Raw genomic sequence first — 23,320 nt, forward strand, 5'->3', positions numbered from 1 at the left:
CAGAAGATAAATAACTTTAGAAGAACGTAATTCGCCCAAATGTCTTCCGAGAGATGCCAAGTACAAACACAGTACAAGTATTTGGTTTCCTTTGGTTGTCTTTGTGGCTTTTCCTCTTTTGCTGCTATTGTTGTTTTTACTTTACAATTGAAATACACAGGACTTGGCTCAAAAATCTATTGAAGAAAACACTTTAAAACTGATAGTAAAAAGGGAGAGACCTAATCTTTTTAAGTGATCTTTTTGCCTCGAGGTTCCTTATTTTCAATGATGTCTTGCTTGTCAGATGGTCCCTTCTATTCTGCACTGCCTTGCATTAATACAAAACCTCTACTTATATTGAAAAGAAATGCTTTGTGGTATTTTTTTATTCATTGTTGTTATTTCTTCTCTCTGAGACTACAGTGAATAAGCTTATATATCTTTTCAAAACAACCATTTAGATGTGGGGTGCATCTTGAGTGTTTTAGATTAAATATCCTCAGATTGTATCACACGTTCTCAAGGTGTTCAGACTTTATATCCTATTTGCCCATAAAATAGTGCTAACTAGAGCCTGGCCATCTCTGCATCTGATATTACTAACGAATATGAAGTTTGTACCAAGGCTCCATTGTCCGTTGACAGCATTGATGCGAAAAGTCATCTCTCGCTCATCGAGATTTCACAATGATATTTTTGCATTAATGTGTGTAGCCATTTATTATACTTGGTTAATACCAATAAGGTGATTTAAATTTATTATTATAAAAATATATCATTGTGTAACCTATTATTCTGTCTTACTAAAATGATTTTGAATGTTGTCTTTTGTCATTAAATGTATGCTATATCCTTCGGAGCTTTGTGGCATTCACGGATTTTTTTACACATGACCTTAATGTCTTCATTTATGTCAGTAATTAAAAGTGGAATGAGGTATATATCAGAACACTGAGCTATATGGCACTCACCAGATAACCTCCCTGCGTGTGTTAATGATTCTTCAATTGATTCTTTCTGGGTACATTTATTCAGTCTGGTACAAACAGATTAAAATGCTTTTTTTCCTTTTACACTGCGTGTAAAAATATCTCAAGATTAAATAATGTTTGCTTCAGTTTAGATACGGTTTCTACAGTATTCTTCTCACTTAGAAATGTGGCATGTGGGGTGCCTGGGTGTCTCAGTCAGTTAAGTGCCCGACTTCAGCTCAGGTCATGATATCACAGTCCATGAGTTTGAGCCCCACATCGGGCTCTGTGCTGACAGGCCAGAGCCTGGAGCCTGTTTCAGATTCTGTGTCTCCCCCTCTCTCTGACCCTCCCCCATTCATGCTCTGTCTCTCTCTGTCTCAAAAATAAATAAATGTTAAAAATTTTTTTTAAATGTGGCATGTGACATTTTTTGAACCTATGCTCACTTCCAGTAAGTGATGCTATAACTTTAAATTGGTTTCAATCCAAATATTTAATAATTTACTTCATAATCCAAAATTATAGTTTATATTTTAAAAATTCCATGTTTTTTGCTTTCTTGGGTATTTAGCTTTTTTTTTATAATTAAAAAGATAATTGGGGCGCCTGGGTGGCTCAGTTGGTTAAGCATCCAGCTTCGACTCAGGTCATGATCTCATGGTTCATGGGTTTGAGCCCTGCATCGGGCTCTGTGCTGACAGCTCAGAGCCTGGGGCCTGTTTCAGATTCTTTGTCTCCCTCTCTCTCTCTGCCCCTCGCTCGCTCATGCTCTGTCTCTCTCTTTCTCTGTCTCAAAAATAAATAAAACATTTAAAAAAAATTTACATCTGCCAGCTGTGCCTAGGGCAGGGTAACCTCATATGATACTCAGAATGATCCTATCCTATCGGTCTTTAATTTTATCTCTGTTTTTAGAAATGAGCAATCAAAGCACTGAGAGGTTTTGTACGGAGTGTGCGGCTAGTAGGTCTCTGTTACTGGCCGGAAGTCACGTAGTCTGACGTGGGGAGTCCACACCATTATCTACTCCAGGCACAGTACTGGTTACTGGGCGGAGAGCTTCAGTCATGACAAAAGGCCACACCAGGCTTTATGGAGCTGCCAGTGCAGTGAAGGGGGACCAACAGAACTAAACGTATAAAATATGTCATATGCCAAGTGGTGGGTGAGAAACGTAGTACGGAAAATAAGTAGTGCGGGGAGAAGTTGAAAGGGGAGAGCAGCCTGGAAGACGACGTGTCAGAATATGTCATTCTGATAAAATGATGTATTTTGTGCGACAGCTTTGTAAGCTCAAAAAAGGCTTGAAAAGCACAAAGAAATATTTTGTAGTCTTAAATGCTTTGACTCGAGGGTCAAACAGATGTAGGTCTGCGCCCGAGTTCTGAAAGGTCTTGGCCATGTGACCTGAGTAATAAGTGCCCTTTGGATGACACTTTTCCCTTTCAGGAATTTATCATTAAAAATAGGGGCAAGTTGGCACATATTTATGCGTAGAATATTTATTGAAGTATGGTTTATAATGGCAAAAGTGGACAACATAAAGCATCTTGTTGTAAGTTTCTACTAAGACAATTATGCTATCAACTATATGAAATCATATAATATAGCATCACAGTAGATACCTAATTACTGTAGTCAATCTGTATTTACAAATTTGGGATGCTATTCATGTGTGTGTGTGTGTGTGTGTGTGTGTGTGTGTGTGTGTGTGTATACCAGGAGTATATTTGTATTTGGAGAGAGAAAGATTAGCAAAATAAACACTTAAATGTATAGAATGAGTAAATATGGTTGGTGGATTATGAATGGATTCTCTTCTTTTGATTATATTTTAATTTTTATCAGATATGAACACATAATATTTTAGCAAAAGTGTAAATGAGCACAAATGTTACACAACGCCTTTTGCCCGAGGATTTTATCATGAACACATTGTTTTTATAAATCACAAGCTCATGTAATGAATGATATTTTAACTTTTGGACAGAATTCGTTTTACCCCCTCTGTCTTGTGACTGTGCTCTCCACTCGTCCTCCCATGCTGAACATGCATCCCGAGGTCCTGTACTTTGAGACACAAAACGGAGAAGCAAAATAATCATGGTTGTCCTCTCTTGTCCTTAAACAGGGCAAAATGGATCAATTTTCATAAATTATCTTCATTGTAGAATGAAGAAGCATAGAAAGTTTTATGAAACAGGGGCACCTGGGTGGCTCAGTCGGTTAAGCGTCAGACTTCAGCTCATGTCATGATCTCACATGTGAGTTCCAGCCCCAGGACAGGCTCTGTGCTGACAGCTCAGAGTCTGGAGCCTGCTTCGGATCCTCTGTGCCACCCCACCCCCACCACCCCAGCTACTCTCTCTGCACCTCCCTTTCTCTTAGTCTCTCTCACAAACATAAACATTAAAATTTTGTTATGAAACAAATGTGCTTTGGCCATCATGAGATGCTTCAGTTTCAAGTGCTTTTCTTAAAAAAGGATGCAATTAGGGGCACTTGTACCCCAATGTTTATAGCAGCACTTTCAACAATAGCCAAATTATGGAAAGAGCCTAAATGTCCATCAACTGATGAATGGATAAAGAAATTGTGGTTTATACACACAATGGAATACTACTTGGCAATGAGAAAGAATGAAATATGGCCCTTTGTAGCAACGTGGATGGAACTGGAGAGTGTGATGCTAAGTGAAATAAGCCATACAGAGAAAGACAGATACCATATGGTTTCAATCTTATGTGGATCTTGAGAAACTTAACAGAAACCCATGGGGGAGGAGAAGGAAAGAAAAAAAAAAAAAAGAGGTTAGAGTGGGAGAGAGCCAAAGCATAAGAGACTGTTAAAAACTGAGAACAAACTGAGGGTTGATGGGGGGTGGGAGGGAGGGGAGGGTGGGTGATGGGTATTGAGGAGGGCACCTTTTGGGACCAGCACTGGGTGTTGTATGGAAGCGAATTTGACAGTAAATTTCATATATTGAAAAAAAAAAATAAAAAATAAATAAATAAATAAAATTAAAAAGGATGCAATTTCTGCGTTGCAGCCCCCGATGAACATACACTCGATCGTGGTGCAGGTGCAGTGTGTCAACAAGAAGGTGGGCACCGTCATCTACCATGAGGTTCGCATCGTGGTGAGGGACCGCAACGACAACTCTCCCACGTTCAAGCACGACAGCTACTACGCCACGGTGAATGAGGTCAGTGCCCTCTGCGCGTAGGTCGCTGTGTACTGTGGATGCTTTCAAATGATGCTTACAGCAGGCTTAACTGTTCAGAAATTGAAAACAAAGAAACAAAAAACCATTTTACAGAATAGTGCTTCGGAGGAAATAAGATCTGGGTGACTTTCTAGTAAGATTTCAGGGATTCATTTTGCTGCAAAAAAAATTTTGATTTGTGTGTAATAATGACCGAAATATTGGTATTTTTGATCATCGTGGACAATTTAATGCCAGAATCCACGTATATGCTTATTAAGGGTTAACAGGAGATATTTATTATCATTATAACTTGTTGGATTCTTTGTTTTCCATTATCTCTAAGGTGGGAGCAGGAATTAAATACTGGAAGAAAATATCTATTCAAGATTCTTTTAATTTAATGTTATTTCCTTAATTTTAAAAGTTCTGGCATATTCAAATATTTAAATATAAATAACTGCTCAATTCTTATGCTGATTAAGTAATTTTTAAAAATTTTAAGTATTACTGCTTTTATTACAACATGATTTTTGGTTGTTTTTTTTCTTTTGTTTTCCCTTTAAGCCAAAATCCATGGGCCAAGAAGCCCTTTTATGTTATTTTTTTAAAAAGTGATGGTTACTCTGTTAATTTTTTGTTACTCCACTATGAAAATATTTCTAAAATATCTAATATCATCTATTATAGATGCTTTAGACGCATAAAAAAATGAACCATATTTAAAAAAAAATAATTTTAGGGGCGCCTGGGTGGCGCAGTCGGTTAAGCGTCCGACTTCAGCCAGGTCACGATCTCACGGTTCGTGAGTTCAAGCCCCGCATCAGGCTCTGGGCTGATGGCTCAGAGCCTGGAGCCTGTTTCAGATTCTGTGTCTCCCTCTCTCTCTGCCCCTCCCCCGTTCATGCTCTGTCTCTCTCTGTCCCAAAAATAAATAAACGTTGAAAAAAAAAAAAAAATTAAAAAAAAAAAAAATTAAAAAAAAAAAATAATTTTAGGGGCGCCTGGGTGGCTCAGTCGGTTAAGCGTCCGACTTCGGCTCAGGTCACGATCTCACGGTCCGTGGGTTCGAGCCCCACGTCAGGCTCTGGGCTGATGGCTCAGAGCCTGGAGCCTGCTTCCGATTCTGTGTCTCCCTCTCTCTCTGCCCCTCCCCCGTTCATGCTCTGTCTCTTTCTGTCTCAAAAATAAATAAACGTTAAAAAAAAATAAAAAATAAATAAAAAAAATAATTTTAATGTTTATTTATTTTTGAGAGAGAGAGTATGAGCAGGGGAGGGACAGAGAGAGAGGGACACAGAATCCAAAGCTGGCTCCAGGCTCTGACCTGTCAGCACAGAGCCTAATGTGAGGCTCGAAATCAGAAACCATGAGATCATGACCTGAGCCGGAGACAGACGGTTAACCGACTGAACCATCCAGGCGCCCCTGAACCACATTTTTAATAGTCCATATACTAGCAGATTATTTTTACTTCCCAGATTTTGTTTTAACCTCAAAAGCTATGTACCTACTTTATAGGAGGAAATGTGTAATTTGGGCGTTAAGCACAGCAGTGGGCCTTTAACCTCTACGTGCTTGTTTTTTGAAATTATTTAAAATGTATCTTAATTATCTCAATATTGTTGTATTCATAAAAAATTGAGGAAATTATGTGTCTTATAATGTGAGACTTTGTAGGTGGAATTAGTAAAAAAGAAAAAAGCCCTGAACTGCCCTTTGAAGGTTAACAGGACAATTTTGCTGGTCAGTCGGTGTTAACATTTTACTCTTCTTTAACTGGTGCTTGCTAAAACAAACAAATGTTAATTAGTGTAATTAACTGTTTTACATGATCAATTATTTTAGCATCTGAAGTACACTCTTTGACTGAGATTTTGCTTTGAGTGCTGCCTTCATTTGTGAATAAACTGTGTATCAGATGGATTATCTCAGCAGATCTAATCGCAAAATCCACTCATGCACCATATTTCACTGTTCCTGGAGCTGCGGCTTTGCTTCATTTTTTGTGAAGAAATTTGCAATGTTCAGCTTGCATTTCAGAGTGCCTTGTGTGATTTGACTGCTTCCACACCCCTCCAACCTGCTCAGCGCCTTGCTGAAAAAATAACCTTTTCAAGTACTATTTTAATCTTATTATTCCCCTATTCAGAAATTGTGTAAAATCTCTCATTATTTTCTGAACAAAGGTCATGTGTCTCCACCGGCTGACTTTCAAGACATTCTGTAATCTGACCTATTTTCTGCGTATTCTTAGCATTAGGTTGTGAATGCATCGCCATCCAGGTTAATTTCTGCGCAACTCACAAACTTTTCTTTTTCCAGGGCTTTGCCTACACCGTTCATTGTACTTATAACAAGATCCTCCAATTTTTATCCATCTTTTAAAATTTAACTCAAGACCTATTACCCATTTCCTATTTCCATAGTCATCCCTGATCACTCCAGTACACCCCTGTGCTGTCTCCCTAACTCTAATTTTTTTTTTAATGTTTATTCATTTCTGAGACAGAGAGAGACAGAGCATGAGCGGGGAAGGGGCAGAGAGAGAGGGAGACACAGAATCCAAAGCAGGCTCCAGGCTCTGAGCTGTCAGCACAGAGCCTGACGCGGGGCTCGAACTCACAGACTGTGAAATCATGACCTGAGCTGAAGTTGGTCGTTCAACCGACTGAGACACCCAGGCACCCCTGTCTCCATAACTCTAAACTTCTACAGCATCTGGATAAACGTTGGTTGGAGTGATAAAAATTTACAGAAAAGTTATACCTTTCTCTTTTTAAAAAATATTTTTAAGTTTATTTATGTTTGAGAGACACAGAGACCATGTGAGTGGGGGAGGGGCAGAGAGAGAGAGGGAGAGAGAGAGAATCCCAAGCAGGCTCCACGCTGTAAGCACAGAGCCCGAGGTGGGGCTCAATCTCACAACCATGAGATCATGATCTGAGCCGAAACCAAGAGTTGGACCCTTAACAAACTGAGTCACCCAGGCGCCCCAATAAGTTAAACCTTTTATCTTAAATGTTACTTGGAGAAGCCCGGGTTTCCTTGCAAAGCTGCCATTTATGGTTCTTCTCACTCATTTCCCTAAAGTCTGCTGAGGCAGTCCCACCTCTGTGATACTTTGGCCATACCTTCTGTGGTTGGATTCTGAGGCCATGTGTAGTTGATGGCCACGTTCCCCTGTTTATATGTGTTTTCTTGGAAAAAAACAAAATTTTCTTTAAAACGCAAAACATAATCACAAGGAAAAAAATGAAATTTAGCTATTTTTTTTCATCCTTCATTTATTTGGATCTTCTACAGTTCTCAGTATAATTTGCTTGGATACACACACACACACACACTGTGCAGTTATATGTACATATATTACATATGTATGTACGTGTGTATATATGTTCACTCATTTATGTCATATAAATCTCTCATGGTCTCCTTCAACTACAACACTGCCTGTGAAATTGAGTTAAATTACATTGCACTGAATAGATTTTACTGTGCGCCAGATTCCAAGACATTTTCCATGTGATTTCTCCTTTCAGTACGAGACATACAGTTAATGCATTTAAGACTAGGAGGATCTAAATGTTTCTCAAAAAAATTAAAAATCGTTCACAGTTTAACAGATTGTTGATGTCAAAATATTTTACACTTCATTAAAATCCGAAAGACAGGTATAAAGTCATTATCACAGATTCATGAATGAAGTTTCCAGAATTAAAGTCCCGATGACTCACTCTCATTCGCCGTGAGAACAGATGTCTGTAGCAAGAATTGGCTGTGTTACACGGTAAACTGGTCACAACCTTGGGAGTAAAACCCAAGTCCTTGGTCCAATCATTTCTTCCCTAGTTATTAATAGACATCCTATGTGCGAAATTATCACCACTCTCATGTAACTGATTTTAAAAATAAATATCAGGGATTATACTTATGGTATTATAATATTATAATCACAAACAGTACCTTAAAAGATGCATTAAATGTCAGTCTTTTTTTACTCTTTGTAAACATATTCTTCTATGTGTGTCAAGAATTTACGAAAATTTTAATGTCTGTATCTAAATACCAAGCAAGGACTGTTACAAGTTTATAATTCCTTGTTTGTGAGCAGGACATCAGATGTTGCAAGTAATTTTCTCTCTCTGAGTAATTGGAGACTCAGTTAATTTTGGACAATCATAATATCACTAAGTAATTAGTCTAGTGGGTTTGAAGAAGAGATTGCACAGTCTAATTGTTGCTGATCGTCCTTAAGCGATTTTTGAAGATAAATATTTTCTGGCGTGATCTCTTTAATAACATATGCATTGCACCCTCAAAAATTTCTTTTGACATTAAAAGCAAAGAAGGGCAAGTCAAGGCAGACATTTGAGCCACGAAGAATTAATCTCCAAATTATATAGAGATTATATTTGTCGTGATCTTTAATGATCTCTTCACAGATGGTGCACTTTTTAAATCAATATTAATTTGTTCTTTCCATCACCTTACATATCATCTTAAATGTACTTTGCTGCTCTGACATGATATGTTTTATTAGACATAATTTGTTGGCAGTTTCTGGAGGAATGTTTCCTTGCATATCTCTTGCATAGATAGATGGTTTACAGTCTCTTGAAAGGAAGGAGGGTAGGTAGAAAAAGGGAGAGGGAGGGAGAGAAGGAATTTAAATTTTGTTATTTTAAGCCTGTAACCTTAAGTTTAGATGGCTCTGCAGCTTTCCAGTTAGATAGCTTGAATTTTCTTTTACTTTCCTTTGAAGATGTACTTACTGCAAAATGTTTTGTAATTCATAATAGATGAAAAGATGTGCATGATTCCATTGTATTGTGTAGGGCACTTTATTGCAGTGATATTTTCTATCCTTTTACTTACACTGAGACTAATTGTAATCTTACAGCTTCAGAAGGGAAAGGACTCAGTTCTGATGTCACCTGTGCTTTCTAGAAAATGTGTCTTTCTTCATACTTCACTAGTCTGTGTTGTTGAGATTAATTATGCTTTACTGTTTTATCATTTCATTTAGTTAGATTATTCACTTAGATTCAAATATCAAAAACTGAAGTATTTGATTCTAACAGTGACATTAATAAATAAAATGTATTCTCTTTATTATATTCTTTCCATATTTATTGTAAAGATTTAATCCTATATTCATTCCTTAAAACATTTTTTACTACTGAGTCTCTTATGGTTTCTTAAATAATTTGCTTAAACAGATACAGAAAATATTTGTTTTACTGTGTTTCTGTTCCACTAAATACCTTAGGAGTAGGGATCCCATTTTTAATAAATTTAAAACTGACATCTTTTCTGCACATATTACTTTTAAAATATAAAAGTTATCTGTGTGGTAAAATTGCCTTATGTTGGGACAATAGGAGTTGAGTTAGAGTTCTAGAACTATGGGTGATTTTTAAAATTTTATGATTTCTGAAGTGTTCATAATGAGGTAATGTTTTGCCTATAATATGTACAAATTCTTAAGACTGGCATTTAATACAAAATATTCTGTTAAAGTGGTGACTTTAAATTGAAAGATCTGCTTCATTGTTTCTAATCACTGTTAATGATACCCTGACGGCCTTTTGAGATTCTTATTTTTAGGTAAACTACGGTTTACAGGTAACATTTGTCCTACCACTGTGTGCTTCTGAATGGACCATGCAATTTCGGTGTCCATAAGTAAAATTGTATTACAATGCAACCATGCCCATTCATCATATACTGTTGTGTGCTGTGAGCAGAGCTGAGTAGTTGTGTGACCGTTTGGTGTCCTGGGGAGTCAGAAGCTGTACCAGGTGATTGATCACACAAAAATAAACTTTATTTGCAGCCAATAAGGATCACAGGGAGTAGTTTCCAAAGCCGTGAGTCCCCATGAATCCCCATGAGTGGGTGGGTTCCTTTTATGTAGGGTTAGAACAAACATTTAGACGGGGAGCCTCGTCACCATCCATAGAGATGGCAGGCGGCCACGCGTGTGCCTTAAGGAAACCTGCGTGGGTGGTGGGTATTAAGAAAAAACAAAACAAATGCCAAACAGTAGCTATATTTGTGCATATGCAATTTTCAGGAAGAGAAATTACAGCTTTTATCACATTTCACAGGGATCCATACACTAGTGAGGGCTAGTGACCACTAGCCCAAGGTAGTTTGCAAAGTAAGGAGACAAGCCAAAGAAAGGCGATTCAGCTGAAAAACAGACCAGAGAGGTAGCAAGAGAATAAAGGGGCATTGTCCCCAAAGGAAAGCGCACTGAATTGACAAATCCAAGTCCTACTTGGGTAAATTAGTAACAGTACAAATCAGACGGTGTTAAATGAAGCAGTGCGTTGAAGTGCATTGAAAATAAGGACAGAGGGTTAGTGGCTATGAAATGCATTTCAAGATGCTGGCTGGAAGGGAAAGGGGCACAGGTCAGTAGTGAGTTTAAGAGTAGAAGACACTTTAGTGTGTTTATAAGATAGTTCCACACACCAAATATTGTATTAAATTTAACATTCGCGATATATAATAATCGGTAACATAGTTTTATAAAATGGACCAGTAAGTCCCCACACTGAAGGATGCTAAGACTGGCAATTGCTTACTTCCACCTGCCATTCTAAACTCCGTTTCCTGGAATAAGTAGTTGCTGGAACTGGCGATGAAGTCTTAGCCTCCAGGGAAATCCTTGCCAGGAGAATTGGAGTGGAACTTTTTCTAACCCAACAGACCTACCAGAATACACAAACCGGGTGTCAGCTTCAGGATTCATGAGGGGAGAGATTGAATGCTAGGTGTCCTGACCTAAGTCTGTGCATCAAATTTTGAGGTAAACATCGGCTCCATAAGTTTGCCTAGTCTTTATACCCGCTCCCCCAACTGCAAAGATTCAGGCTAAGGTGGACAGTTGAACTCAAATGTTTCTCCTCTTAAATCTATGAGATTTAAGAAGGCCAAGAAGGAGACTGCCCTCCATACACTTTACGCAGCCCATGGGATCAAAAAAACAATTTTGTTTTTTACCCATAATCATATTGTGAACTCTGTTTTTATCCAAAGATCATAACTGGTAAATGAAAATGGCGAATAATAATAATAGTGGACAGGTGATATTTATTGAGCACTTACATTATCGCAGACCTGTAAATGTGATACTGTTTGACCCTTCCAATAATACATTTTACAGAAAAGAAATTCAGTTTAGAGAACTTAGGTAATTCGTCCATAGTCGAGTGTCTTGGATTTGGCGCTCATAAGGTTGAAAAGCAGATCTCTCTCTCTCTCTCTCTCTCTCTCTCTCTCTCTCTCTCTCTCTCTCAAACACAGACACCTTACAATACCATGTTCCATTGGGAAACCCTAAAAAACAAGCTTGTGCTGGAATAGCATTAAAAGACTGTGTTCATGCAAAGGAATGCAGCTGACTGAACAATGCAGGGCTTAGGGGCACCAGACTCCCCCACCGCCCAACCCCATGCAGTCAAAAATCCATAACTTTTGGGGCGCCTGGGTGGCGCAGTCGGTTAAGCGTCCGACTTCAGCCAGGTCACGATCTCGCGGTCCGTGAGTTCGAGCCCCGCGTCAGGCTCTGGGCTGATGGCTCGGAGCCTGGAGCCTGTTTCCGATTCTGTGTCTCCCTCTCTCTCTGCCCCTCCCCCGTTCATGCTCTGTCTCTCTCTGTCCCAAAAATAAATAAAAAAATGTTGAAAAAAAAAAAATTAAAAAAAAAAAAAAAAAAAAAAAAATCCATAACTTTTGATACTCCAAAAACTTAACTACTAGTAGCCTCCTGTTGACTAGAAGCCTACTAATAATATAAACAGTCAATTAACACACATTGTATGTGTTACATGTGTTCTATGTTGTATTCGTCTAGTAAAGTAAGTTAGAGAAAGGAAAATATTAATAAAAAATTATGAGGAAGATGCAATGTGTTTGCAGTACTGGACTGGAAAAAATCTGCAGGTCAGTGGACCCATGAGGTTCAGACTGATGTTGTGCAAGGGCCGGCTGCACTTTCTACCACTGACACCAGCAGCCACTGTCCACAAGGTACCATCCTGCCATTATAGCTACATAGTTTTGTGATCAAAAGATGTAATTTGGGGCTCCTGGGTGGCTCAGTCGGTTGAGCATCTGACTTCGGCCCAGGTGATGATCTTGTGGTTTGTGAGTTTGAGCCCCGTGCTGGGCTCTATGCTGACAGCTCAGAGCCTGGAGCCTGCTTTGGATTCTGTGTCTCCCCCTCTCTGTGCCCCTCCCATGCTCATGCTCTGTCTCTCTCTGTCTCTCAATAATAAATAAACCTTAAAATTTTTTTTTAAAAATATATAATATGAATAGCTAATTTATGAAATTTGTTGATAAAAATAAAATTGCTTTTTATATAAAATTTATATTTTTATATATTTTATATAAAATTCCTTTTCTCTTATGAAAATATCTAAACATATATTGTCTGTGCAATTAAGGGACAACACAAAAAAAAATACAAAATTTACATTTCTTCCCTCATTCCTGTTGTTTAAACGACTTCAGCAGGTTTCTACAACATTGCCTTGTGGTTCTTGTCACCTGGGTACAGAGATAGCACCGTGCGGTTACTTGGGAAGCTTTACTGCACACAGATAGTTCTGCACGGTTATTCGGGGAGGTTTGAAGTCACATAATCTTCCTTATTTCTAGTCACACAAAGCACTGACATCTTCTGCTTCTGATTGAGATAGACTAGGTAGTCAGGCCCAGTTATTCCCTTTAAGATATAACTAGAAGAATTAGAAAATCTAAATAAACAAGCAAATGAACAAATAAGTAAACAAAATGAAACTGAATAATTGAGTAAATATATATATACTTGAAGTCATCAAAGAACTAATAAGGAAAAATAAAGATGAAAACTTGAGTATATATGACTAAATCTAAATATTCACTGAGTAAAATAATAATGGTTTCTTTTTTTTTTAATTTTTTTAATGTTTATTTATTTTTGAGACAGAGACAGAGCATGAGTGGGGGAGGGACAGAGAGAGAGGGAGACACAGAATCGGAAGCAGGCTCCAGGCTCTGAGCCATCAGCCCAGAGCCTGACGCGGGGCTCAAACTCACGAACCGTGAGATCATGACCTGAGCTGAAGTCGGACGCTCAACCGACTGAGCCACCCAGGCGCCCCAATAATGCTTTCTTTTGAAGTGATATATATATCACATAGATAAAATTATATATATATATATATATATATATATATATATATATATATATATATATATGATTTATAGAACACTTCAGTTATAAACCAGGACTGACAAATGTATTTTAAGGTCTTTATTGCCTAGAAAATGAGTAAAATAATGAAGAGTATGCGTATTAATCAAAGTAAGGCAAAGGGGCAATTGAAAAGGAGTACAGAATGGACAGGATAAAATATATACAGTAAGAGTAGATTTAAATGATCCTGTTCAAAGATTGCATCAAAAGTAAAGGAGAAAATGCTCAAAATGAAAAGAGTTTTCAAACTAAATTCAAAAATAAAGCCAAATGAAGGCAGTTGACACGAAACCCAGTTAAATATAAGGATTCAGAAATCTAAAATATAGAAAATTGAAGTAGATACACCATGTAGTCAGTTTTTATGTAATAGGTGTTGTAGCTATACTATTACCAGACAAAATGGACTTTGTGGGAAAAGACATTGGTAGAGAATAAAAGGAACTTTCCCTCATGATAAAGATTCAAATTGCCAGAAAGTTAGAATAATTATGTATTCAATTGCACTTAATAACATGACCTCAGAAATAATAAAGTGTTGAAAGAATTAAAGGTAAAATGGAAAAATCCATGATCCTAGAGTGATATTTTAAAACCTGTGGGAGGTAGGATGATAGTGCCCCAAGATGACCATGTCCTAATCCCTGGCAAAAGAACTTTGCAGATATGATTAAGGTTATGGAAGTTAATCGAGGGATTATCCCGGATTATCCTGCAGAGTCCAGTCTAGTCATGTGAGCACTGAAAAGAATAGAACTTTCTCTGGCTGGAGTCTGAGAGTCCAGGACAGAGAAAGCAAGAAATACGAAGAAGGGAGGGAGATCAAAATGAATAAAGAGTGAGAAACAGTCAACCCACCATCGCTGGCTTTGAGGATGAATGGATCCATGAGCTGGATATACATTCTACGGACAGAGACACACGACACACTAAGAGCTAGCAGGGAATCAGGTCCCTCCTGCCTACACTGGCAAAAATAACTCAGTCCAGCCAATAACCTGAATGAGCTTGGAAGTGAATTCAAAGGAATCCAGCCCTGGGGATACTTGGTTTTAGTTTGGTGAGACTGTCTGACTTCTGACCAATCGAACTATGAGATAATTAAGGTATACAAAATAATTTATATAAAAATAATTTAAGGCACTAAATGTATAACAACTTTTTATGGAAGCAATAGACAATATAAAACCTCTTTTATTGACTGACAAATAAGGGATAAAATAGGTAGGACAAAACAGGTGGAGGATTTGAATAATGAAATTAGCAAATTTGACCTGGTGGATTTTTATGGAAGGGACACTGAATCTGACAACTGTAGAATTCATCCCTTTCAAGGACGTGGAACACTTAAGAACTTACCAAACACTAAGCTATAAAGGAAGTGTCAACATATTCCAAATGGCTGAAATTACACAGAGTCCATTTTCTAATCATGGTACAATTGAGCTTAAAATTAATAAAAACAACAGAAACAATATAGAAATTCCCCACATTATATAGAAAATTACATAAAAACCTCTCATTAGTCACTAATGGTGAATATATGTAAAACCAACAATATTTACGTACAAACGATTGCAGTTAAAAATGAGTGTCCTAAGTTTGCTGGGGCCAAGGTCAATATTTTTTAAAGAAATTTTTTATACATAAGCAATAAGCATAATGGATTTAAACAGGAATACCTTGTTCATACTAACTACCAAAATGGAGATCCAATTGTAACTATTTTAAACTAAATTCAGCTGTTGTTTTTTTTAAATTTTCTTTAAAGTTTATTTTTAGAGAGTACATGGGTGAGGGGCTTAGGGAGAGAGAGAGAGAATCCCAAGCAGGCTTCATGCTCAGTGCAGAACTCAACTTGTGGCTCAATCCCAGAACTGTGGGATCATGACCTGAGGGGAAATCAAGAGTTGGTCACTCAGTCACTCAACCAACTAAGCCACCCAGGCACCCAGTGGTAAACTTTTTAAAGAAACAAATAAAAGCTTTCTGGAATATTGTGGTAAATTACGTAGGTTGACGTTTCAGTGACAACAATAAAAGAAACACACTTTTTTTCTTTAACTTGATAAATATGAACTATGAGAATTATAGTTATTTTTACAAACTCTTGGGGAAACTGGATTTATGTGAATTACCACTCTTTTTATATAACTATAGGGGGAAATTCTGTGTTTATTTAGATATGACTATTATACCACTTTAGAATCTGTACCATACTTTTCACCCAGAGACACTGAAGTCCTATTTATGAAGTGATATTAATGATTCCTCTTTGACCAAATATCCTTTCCTTTCTCTGCAAAATTTTCCTACAGGCGCAGGTTTGTGAGGCTCGATGCCGACGGTCTCAGGAGCATCAGAGTCAGTTTAATAAATCTGTGTTTGATCAAGTTCTCTAAGCTATTAATAATAAGGAACTTTAAGGAATGTTTCATTAATCTAAATTTAAAATGGAGTTTGTAATTTAGGAAAGTGAGGGTTTGGAGTTGAAATAACCTTGGGTTTAGCGAACAATCAAGTTATTTAGTGATTATTGACGTTACTGGTACATTGTAAGTCGTGTCCTGATTAACAGCTTAAACGTCTATAAAGTTTAGGTTTATAACAATTCTAGTATTTTTCTTTACTTTTTTATTATTAGGCATACTCATTACAAAATAACTTCACACCGGAGTGCCTGGGTGGCTCAGTCACTTAAGCGTCAGCTTCCGACTTCGGCTCAGGTCATGGTCTCATGGTTTGTGGATTTGAGCCCCGTGTCGGGCTCTGTGCGGACAGCTCAGAGCCTGGAGCCTGCTTCAGATTCTGTGTCTCCCTCTCTCTCTGCCCCTCCTTCTCTCTCTCTCTCTCTCTCACTCTCTCTCTCTCTATCTCATAAATAAATAAACATTAGACAAACTTAAAGAAATAACTTCACACCAGATAAATCTTAAATTTATTCTTATCCAGGTTTTGTTCACAGAAAGATTTCTACATAGATCTCCTTGCCACTCTAGTGACATCATTTCTCCTGATATTGAATGGAATAAGGAAGATGACAGTGATAATGGTAGATTGATTCTACCCTACTACCAGATAATTCATGACAATTGTCATTAAGTACATGTATTAATGGTAAATATTTTCCATGAAGTGTGTCATTTAAGACTTACCTGCACCCTCACATAGATGTACATTATGTGAGTGCTGCAGAAATTGCAGAACTAGAGAGCTATTTATTCATTTGCACAGAACCTCACTGCTAATGGCTGGTGGCTCTAAGCCAGAGACAGAGGCAACCTTACTCCTAACCCAAGCGCTTGATCACCCCACTGTACAAATGCATCAAGGAAGAGAAGGACAAATTTAGCAGATATATATGAAGAAAACTCCATGCAATTTTGAAAATTTATATCCCTTCACCATTGCTTAAAATAAGGTTGTCACGGGGCGCATAGGTGGCTCAGTTGGTTAAGTCCGACTTCAGCTCAGGTCATGATCTCACAGCTCATGAATTCAAGCCCCTCGTCGAGCTCTGTGCTGACAGCTCAGAGCCTGGAGCCTGCTTCGGATTCTCTCTCTCCCTCTCTCTCTGCCCCTCTCCTGCTCATACTCTGTCTCTCTCTGTCTGTCTCTCTCTCTCAAAATAAATAAGTAAATAAACAAACATTAAAAGATTTTTTTAAATTTTTTTTAAATAAGGTTTTCAGGAGCACCTGGGTGGCTCAGTCGGTTCATAGTCTGACTGTTGATTTCGGCTCAGGTCATGATCTTACAGTGGGTGCAATGGAGCCCTGCATCAGGCTCTGTGCTGACAGCACACAGCCTGCTTGGGATTCTCTCTCTCTCCCCCCCTCTCTCTCTGCCCCTCCCCCACTTGCAAGCACGCTTTCTCACTTTCAAAATAAATACATAAAACTTAAAATAATAAAAAAAAATAAGGTTTTCAGAAAGTCTGAGGAGTATGTAAGACCAGTAATATAAACAGTATTAGTACTAATTTGAAAAACAGTTACCCTTACTTGTTGGGTCTAAATTATTGTTCTGGTTCATAGTTCAGTAAAAGAATGATGTGCTAACAGAATGTTAGAGAGAATGGGGCACCATGTTTTGAATTGTCAAACTGAGGTGGTGATTTCAGGAAGGGGCTGTGCTTCTTATCTGTGTGATCACAGAAAATTGAATAATTTCCAATAGGTTTGGTTTCCTGGATGGAAGAGATAATAGTGTATTTGGGATAGTTTACTGAAGACTAAAGGATACGGAGGAGGTAAGGCCAAGCCTCCAATTCTGGAGATGCTCTGTGAATTCATGGAATGGTCGGAAGGGTGTGATGGCCAACTACTTCGTTAGATCCTGCACTCCCCACATTCATGAGGTCATGCTTCCCCAAATTTAATTTTCAATGTAAAATACACATGATTATTTTCACTATGAAACATTTCTTTTTTTTTTAAATGTTTTATTTATTTTTGAGAGAGAGAGAGAGAGAGAGAGAGAGAGAGAGCACGAGTGAGGGAGGAGCAGAGAGAGAGGGAGACACAGAATCCGAAGCAGGCTCCGGGCTCTGAGCTGACAGCGGGGCTCTGAGCCCGATGGGGGGCTCAAACTCACAAACTGTTGAGATCATGACCTGAGCCGAAGCTGGACACTCAACCAACTGAGCCACCCAGGCGCCCCTGAAACATTTCTTTTTTGCTGAAATGTTTTATTAAATTTATTTTTATTTTTACCACATTTTTAGGTTAATAACTATATAGCTTATACCCTTTACTTTTAGATTTTGTTTTGTTTTGTTTTGTTTTAGAGAGAGAATGCATGTGAGTGGAGGAGGGGCAGAGAGAGAGGGAGAGAGAGAATATTAAGCAGGCTCCATGCTCAGCAGGGAGCCAGACTTGGGACTCAATCCCACAACCCTGGGATCATGACCTAACCTGAAATCAAGAGTCAAAAACTCTGGGTACCTGTGTGGCTCAGTTGGTTAAGTGTCTGACTTCTGCTCAGGTCATGATCTCATGGTCCGTGAGTTCGAGCCCTGCATCAGGCTCTGTGCTGACAGCTCAGAGCCTGGAGCCTACTTCTGATTCTGTGTCCCCCTCTCTCTCTGCCCCTCCCCCACTTATGCTCTGTCTCTCTCTGTCTCTCAAAAATGAATAAATGTTAAAAAAATTTAAAAAAAAGAATCAAAAACTCAACCAACTGACCCAGCAAGGCCCCTTATTCTTATTCCTTATACTTATTCCTTATACTTATCTTATACCTTATACTTATTCTAGTTATGTCGCTACTACTCATATTTCTTAAACTATGGGGAAAATAATAGACTAATTAAAAAAATGAGAAAGACTAAATCCCATGTAACACTGAGACTAATAAATACAGTTTTAAAATTTATCTTATTCACTTTCCTTATGATATGGTTTTCAACTTCAAATCAACAAAGATTCTCTCTTTCACTTTGTTTAAATTTTGTGAGATTAATAACCTTGAAAACTCCCTTTAATGCATTATGGCAGGGACACTAAAATACCTTATTTATGACTAATAACTATAAAATAAAAAGTAGGTTGAGGGATGGTGATGGCATAACATCAGATTTGGACTGTAAGAAAAGGAGATATATATATATATATATATATATATATATATATATATATATATACATACATACACACACACATATATGTCATTTATGTATTATATATATTTATATTATATATTTTATATAATATATATGTCCTATATATATATATATATGTATATATATATATCCTTTTTATATATATATATGAAACTTTTTCTATAGAATGCCTGTATATTCATGAAGAATTATAAAAAGTGACATGATGACCAACATACCAAGATGACCATCTTGCCCAACTACATGTATAATAGTTTACATACCATAGAAGGTATTTCATATTAGCTGGTATCATATGCTGGTTAATTAGGATTTTTATTTTATTTTATATTAAATGCCATTACACATTTTTCTTCTGACATTGTATAGTACTTTTCTTCAACAATACCTGTTAAGTTAATGTGCTCATTAATTTTTTTTTAATTGGTTTCGGGGCACCTGGGTGGCTCAGTTGGTTAATTAAGCTCCTCACTTGGGCTGAGGTCATGTAGTCACAGTTTGAGGCTTCGAGCCCCGTGTCGGGCTCTGTGCTGACAGCTCAGTGCCTGGAGTCTGCTTGGGATTCTGTGTCTCCCTCTCTCTCTGCCCCTTTGCTGCATCACATTCTGTCTCTGTCTGTCTTAAAAATAAATGAACAGCAAAAAAAAATTGCTTTCTAAATGTTTTAAAGATTAAGTTAATGATTAAAAACATTTTAATGTTCATACCTATCAGAAACTAGCAGCTGAACTCGGACAAATTAAACCATAGAAAAGTATGAGAATCTCTTGCTCTCTCTTTTGTTCTTTCACCTTCAGGTGTACCTTATTTAATGTTTTGGCTGAGAATTGTTCCAAATATATACTTTATGAATATAAAAATTAAATGTAAAGGAACACAGCTTTATTATTTTAAAAATATTTTTCATATAATAAATGATATACTCAAGTCTTGGATTTTGTTATGAAAGTGCCTATGGATATGGTCTGTTTTACGATCATTATTTTCTATTATTTATTTAAACAATATCAGAACTTTTTACACCTAAATAACATTTTAATAGAAGTAATGGAGTGCCCACATCACCAACATCCAATTTCCTGTATTGTTAACAGCTTTTATTAGTATCGGACATCTTTAACAACAGTGAAATACAATTATTAACTAAAATCCATATTTATTTGGATGTCGTTAGTTTTTACCTAATGTCCTTATTGTAGTTCCAGGTTTCTAGGATGTCATATTATTTTATTTTAGGCATCATATCTCTTTTAGTCTTCTCTAGACTTTGGTACTTTTATTGTTTTTGATGACCTTGACGGTTTTGAGGAGTACCAATCAGATACTTTCTTTCTAGTAGTTAGATGATTGATAGATAGATAGATAGATAGAGAGATGATAGATAGGTGATAGATGATAGATAATAGATGCATGTGTCTATATATTGCTTATGTGTATATATGCCATATAGTCATATGCATAATATATATTGTATATCATATATAGGTCTATAGACCCTTTTTAATTTTTGCTTATTTTCCCAATAAAATCCTCTATAGGTCAAAAACCTTACCTAAGATCAAACGTTGCATTTCGTTACATGGCCTTGAGGTCTCCATCTCAGCTCCTTAGTATTCCCTTGCCGTTAATGACTTTAATTGTCAAGAGTAGGGCAGTTTATAGACTATTTCTCAATTTGCATTTACCTGATACCTCTTCATGATTATAAATTTTGTTCAGAAATACCACAAAGATAATAGGTGTTTTTCATAGGACATAACAAAAGAGACACACACCATCAATGTGTCCTGTTACTGATAAGGGTGGCTTCTTCATACATTTGCCTAACATTTTTATTAGTGATTTGTGAAACACTGATTTGCTGAAAAACCGTTGATGAAATGCACATCACTGTGGTTGGGTACTGCTACTTCTCTTTGCCCCTTGAGCATTTGTTGAGTGCTTCTTTAGGCATTATGCAATAAACTAGCAATGAAGGTTTGATTATGAGTGAAAAGGTGAGTATACTGAAATGATAATTTGGGAATTTATGAAATAATCTGCTTGCTGAGAATCTACCTGTTTTCAATCGCAATCATAATATGAGTTCTCTGAAATGCAGACACTAGCTTCGTTGAATTCTTTGTCTCTCCATAAGATATCTCAAGACTATTTTTCCTTAGGGCCAAACCTAATTTATCTTTGATGAAATACATCACCCAAATTGCATCATTTCAGATTATCTGTGTGTTGAGTTCTGGTATGTGCCACATTGTGTTTATTTCCTCTTTCACTTCCCCTTTACTCCAAAGTTTATTAATAGCAGATTATGAAATTTCTGAAATAATATATTTCACAGTGCCTGGGAATTTATACTCTGAAGTCAGACAGTCTGTGTTGTGGTCCTGATCCACCAAGCAGTAGAATTATGACATCAAGAAGAAGTTCTTTGGGGCGCCTGGGTGGCTCAGCTGGTTAAGCGTCCAACTTCACTCAGGTCATGATCTCACAGTACATGAGTCCGAGCCCCGCCTCGGGCTCTGTGCTGACAGCTCGGAGCCTGGAGCCTGCTTCAGATTCTGTCTCTCTCTCTGCCCCTCACCTGCTCACACTCTCTCAAACATAAATAAACATTAAAAATTTTTTTTACATAAAAAGAAAGAAGTTCTTTGCCTGTGATTCCTCAACTATAAAATAAGTATAACAACAAAAAATAATGTTACAAAGTTGTTTAAAGGACGAAAAGAGATAATACTTTTGAAATACTTAGTATAGGTTCTGGCCATCGTTTCTTGTGGTTCACTTTGCCTTGGAACTATGCTTCAAAAAAAGTTATGTATTTGAAAATCAAGATGTCTTGACAAATGAAATGCAAAATGTAAGTCTGTAAACTGGCAGTAATTAGTGGAACAACACTGACAAACCCAGATTTTTCTCACAATGGTGAAATGACATCAACTCTGAACATATTCCATTTGAGCAGTCACTGTCCTGATCAAATTCCTAGTCTTGTGCTCTTCTTTCACATTTCATCATGGCAGCATCCTCTGCTTCCATTAATACATGTATTTTTAGACACCTATTCTTATCAGTCATTTTACTGGATCTAAGAGCACAGATGGTGTCCTTGAGGAAGCATAAGAGTGAGATTTTGTCTATATTTAAGAATTTTTACCACATTTTATATATGTATTCCTTATATTTGCTGGATATAACATGATTTTTAAAATTTATATATTTTATATATTGGAAAATACCATATATACATACACACACACACACACACACACACACACATATATATATGACATGTATATAAAATATATATGAAACGCTCATGTATTGGAAACTTGATAAATATCTTCAACTATTCAAGGAATAAAAAAATGACTGGACCTTCAGAGCCATGCCCGTGCATAGAATTTCTTTGAATAGACAGCACTGGCATGTAATTCACAGCACACAAAAGCTCCCAGAGAAGAAGACTAAGCCTCAGTTCCTTTCATTGGTCCCCGTTTTCTTCCTCCAGGGAATTAGGCACATTCTCTCTGGGAAAAGGAAGACAAGCAATAAAAGAAAAAAGAGAAGGAGATTAAGGGACAGGAAAGAAGCACATAAAATATATATTCTCTACTTTAAACATGGAAATGGGTTTCAGCTGTTTTAAAGGATTCAAGTATCCAGATATTCAAGAAATTTCAAATTTAGCAAGGTCATACACATACATGTACATTGTCTCTGTGTGTTTGTATGTATAGATAAACACGCATAAATTCAATTTAAGCTTACTTGCTTAAATTTGCTTTAGTTTTTAGTGAAGATGAATAGAGTTAATTATCACTCTAATAATAAATCCTCTTATTTTGAAGATACTTATCTACATGAATTTGCCTTTAATGATTTCTTCAGAGGAAGCGCTTTTCAATAGTAATTATGTGGCTTTCATGACCAAAATAGGGAAGCCAGATTCTACACACAGGTGCGAAAACAATATGATGTTAAAGGGAACATGAAGAACATACATAATGTTTTTCTAACTCTTTTTTCTTTGCAAGGTAACTTCCACTGAATTTGAATGCAGGAATGTGTGTTATTTGCAGTTCTGGAAAGTTTTAAGATACACTTCACATAGACCTTTGATTTGGATAAATGTTTGAATAAGACAAATATTCTATTAATGAGTTAATATAACACCAACACAATTGTCACAGAAACAGTGATTATAATAAGCTTTCGATACATAAGCAGAGACTCAGAGACTATGTGATTTAATCATCCTAAGAAAAAGCTGAAGTCCTCAA

General features: G+C 37.0%; 1 protein-coding gene across 4 annotated transcripts in view; it reads left to right on the forward strand.

The window, feature by feature from the left end:
• PCDH15 (protocadherin related 15) overlaps window positions 1–23,320 on the forward strand; it is an 836,749-nt gene that overhangs the window by 332,922 nt on the left and 480,507 nt on the right. For all 4 annotated transcript variants that reach the window (XM_042907891.1, XM_042907887.1, XM_042907888.1 and 1 more), the window contains one exon: window positions 4,006–4,161. In XM_042907891.1, coding sequence (XP_042763825.1) covers window positions 4,006–4,161 — 156 coding nt within the window. The remainder of the gene's footprint in view (window positions 1–4,005; window positions 4,162–23,320) is intronic.

Source organism: Panthera leo, chromosome D2, assembly GCF_018350215.1.
Source record: "Panthera leo isolate Ple1 chromosome D2, P.leo_Ple1_pat1.1, whole genome shotgun sequence".
Classification (NCBI taxonomy): domain Eukaryota; kingdom Metazoa; phylum Chordata; class Mammalia; order Carnivora; family Felidae; genus Panthera; species Panthera leo.